General features: G+C 39.9%; 1 protein-coding gene across 1 annotated transcript in view; it reads right to left on the reverse strand.

The window, feature by feature from the left end:
- LOC107568823 (protein NLRC3-like) overlaps positions 1 to 2671 on the reverse strand; it is a 14752-nt gene extending 12081 nt beyond the window's left edge. Inside the window, exons 1-2 of the mRNA XM_016254815.1 lie at positions 2618 to 2671; positions 350 to 436 (exon numbers count right to left, since the gene is read on the reverse strand). Coding sequence (XP_016110301.1) covers positions 350 to 436; positions 2618 to 2667 — 137 coding nt within the window. The 5' untranslated portion in view covers positions 2668 to 2671. The remainder of the gene's footprint in view (positions 1 to 349; positions 437 to 2617) is intronic.
- Positions 2672 to 3217: the final 546 nt, after the last annotated feature.

Below are 3217 nucleotides of genomic sequence, written 5' to 3' on the forward strand. Positions count from 1 at the left end.
CCTGAGAAGAGATGATGCAACCCCTCAGAGGACCTCGGATGATGCGAATCATGAAACAAAATACAGAACTACCATATTTTGCTATAAGTTTGATTGCATCATATAATAATTGCTGTTAATAGTGTTCATCGTCTGTTTGATTACATCTTTAATTGATTTTTCCGTACATTTCTGCCATATGTACATTAACTGACAGTCACCACTGATAAGCTACTACTAAATATTGTAGAAACTTAATTTGCTGTACAGTTGCTTTGCAACGATTTGTATCGTGAAAAGCGCTGTACAAATAAACTTGAATTGAATTTAATAAAATATCTTAATTCTGTCTGTTAATTAAATATTGTACCTGAAATGTTGTGGATGACCTATAGACTCGCCGCTCCTCATAGACACACATCTGGGCTCTGGTTTTGATCTCTTCTGATGAACTGAACTATAAAAAAAGAATCCTTTGAATTTCTGTATTAATATTAACTTTTGATTTAAATATGATCTTTTCATTTTAACTATGTTGATACAGAAACTAAAGTTATTTCATAGACTGTCTGCAATAATAACTAATACAAATACCACAAAACCATAAATACCTAATATAAAACAAAAACACAATACAAATATGACACACAGCTCTGGCTCTGATCTCTTCTGCTGAACAGATGATGATGACATTTATTTTAATAAAGGATCTTTAAAAATAAAACATTAAAATCTGTCACGGTTCTGTCAGAGAGAGAGACCCAGATGCAGAATGATCAAGGGAGTGCGGTTTATGGACAAGACAAGGATTATCAGGGCACATGTGAGAGTCCAAACAATAGGAAAGGGCAGTCCGCTAGTCCCTGGTCAGGCCTGGATAAAGTTCTGCTGGAGAACAAAGGAGATAGAGCAGCCCCAGTCAATGAGAACACTGGATCTCAGACAGCAGCTTGAGAATCCAGGGCTTGATACTTTGAGCTGTAGTGATACCAGTCCAGTCAGATAGCCAGGTCTTGAGAACAGCAGCCAGGAGGGATTCAGGACACAGAACTGGAACCAACACAAGACATAACACGACACACAAGACAAGGCCACAAGAGAGAACAGGCAGCAGCAAAATAACACACCGACTATGCACTATGACTAGAATAAAAACTGGGCAAGGACAAAATCAAAATAAAGAAAGAAATCAAACTAGAGGCTTGAAAAAACTAGAGTAAACTAAGACTGTACTTAGACTAGAGCAAAATAACAAAAAGCAAAGAAACTCAAATTAACTTCAAGAGAACTAAATGCAAAGCTAGACTGACTAGGAATTAAGAATATAACAATACTAATATGACAAGTAGACTGATACGGAATTATCTTACACGCAGTGAACTAACGCAACGAACCAGCAAAGACATGAGGAAAGAGGCACACTATAAAGGAGCAGAGCACATGAGGAACAGGTGGACATAATCAAGTTAACGAGGACTAGACTAGGACTAAACAAGGGGGCGTGGCAGAGGGAAACAAGGGGGCATGACGAGAGGAGCACATGGCCAACATAAATAAAGACAAAGCCATGTGCTCAGACTCAAGACAAACAAGGAAATGCTAAACAAAGACAGAACATATGGGACCCTGACAGTACCCCCCCATCCCCCCCCCCGATGGACGCCTCCAGGACCAAAGAGGTACCAACTGGGGGGGCAGGTGGGGAGGAAAGATTTAAGGTCCAAAGTAGCCAGGAAACACAGGGGGCAGGGCAGAAAGCAGTCCAGGGGAATATCTTGGGACTGCCCAAAAAGGTGGCAACTTTGGAGGAGCATGCCAGCCAGGCAACACTGAGGGTGGGATAGGCGTCCGATTAGGGATACCTCTAGAGATAGGGGCCCTCCCCCCTGATGGGAACTTCCAACTGGGTTTGGGGTCTCGAATAGATGCAGTCTTTGACGACTCCTGCATCAAGATGACATCATGCACCGTTTCAGAGGCTCCATCGGCTCTAGAAGATGTACACAATGCTGGGGCTGATACAGATTCCTTTACTGTGTTTTTACTGGCTAGTGTGCAGCTCAGAGGTAGCCTCTGTGGCTATAGCAGGCAGATCAAGACGCCCAGAAATAGCCTCCGTGAACAGGGCTGGAGCAGATTCTGAGGAAGTAGTATCGCTGTCAGGTTCAGTTTCTGTGGTTATGACTAAACTGGATGATAGGCCCAAGGCGGTCTCTGCGGCCTTGGCAGGCAGACATGAATGCTTTGAAAGGGTCTTCATGGCCAGAACAGAATCAGAGGGCAAAGCGTTACAGAAAGGATCATTCTCCGTGGGCAAAACATGACTGGAGATCCCATCCAAGACGGCCTCGGTGGCCAAAACATAATATATTCATAAATATACATTATTGTTTAACAATATTACAACAAATGTTTTATAAAATGTAGCTCAAATGTTGTAACACGCATTGCCAAACAAGCATTCTGTTTTCAATCAGTTTATGGGTATACAAACATTAAAATCAAAAATAAAAGTTCTTTAAATAAAATCACGAATTTGTATTATTTGTGTTCTAATAAGATCAATAATAGCAAAAAATAAAATGTCTCTTTATGGTCTTGCCGTTATTAGGGTTTATATAGTATGTATTCAAAATACCTGCATCCTGGAGAAAAATCTTCATCTCGGGATGTTTGTGTGTCATCCATTATGAAGCTGAACAGAGGTGGACAAAGTACACAACTCCATTACTTCAGTGAAAGTACAGATACTGCTGGTCAAATATTACTCCATTACAAGTGAAAGTTGTAAAGACAGATTTTTACGCAAGTAAAAGTACAGAAGTACTTGCTTTTAAAAGCACTTAAGTACCAAAAATAAATTTCCTTTTTTTATGTCAACGCATTGCTTTATTATTGTTGTATGTAATACTTGCAATACCATATGCCTCTGAAGCAACTTACAACACATTACACCTACTGAATACACTGACTAGCTTGTAGTATCTTTGGAGTAAAGAGTTTTAGAATGTTAAAAACCTACAGAAACTAAAAAAGTGAGTTGACCAAAAAAAAAAAAATTATTATTTAACAGCCCGACCCACCCCTCACAAAAGCAGCATGGTAGTGATCTCACAGCTCTGACAGTGTGTGCACACATCTATGTAAAGCCATTCATCCACATTTGAACCGAGTGGACAGTGGAATTGCTGTAAATACAGACTGATAAGAAAAAGATCAAACCTGCTTTAAAACCCAG

This window comes from Sinocyclocheilus grahami, unplaced genomic scaffold (assembly GCF_001515645.1).
Source record: "Sinocyclocheilus grahami isolate Dianchi unplaced genomic scaffold, SAMN03320097.WGS_v1.1 scaffold1284.1, whole genome shotgun sequence".
Lineage (NCBI taxonomy): Eukaryota > Metazoa > Chordata > Actinopteri > Cypriniformes > Cyprinidae > Sinocyclocheilus > Sinocyclocheilus grahami.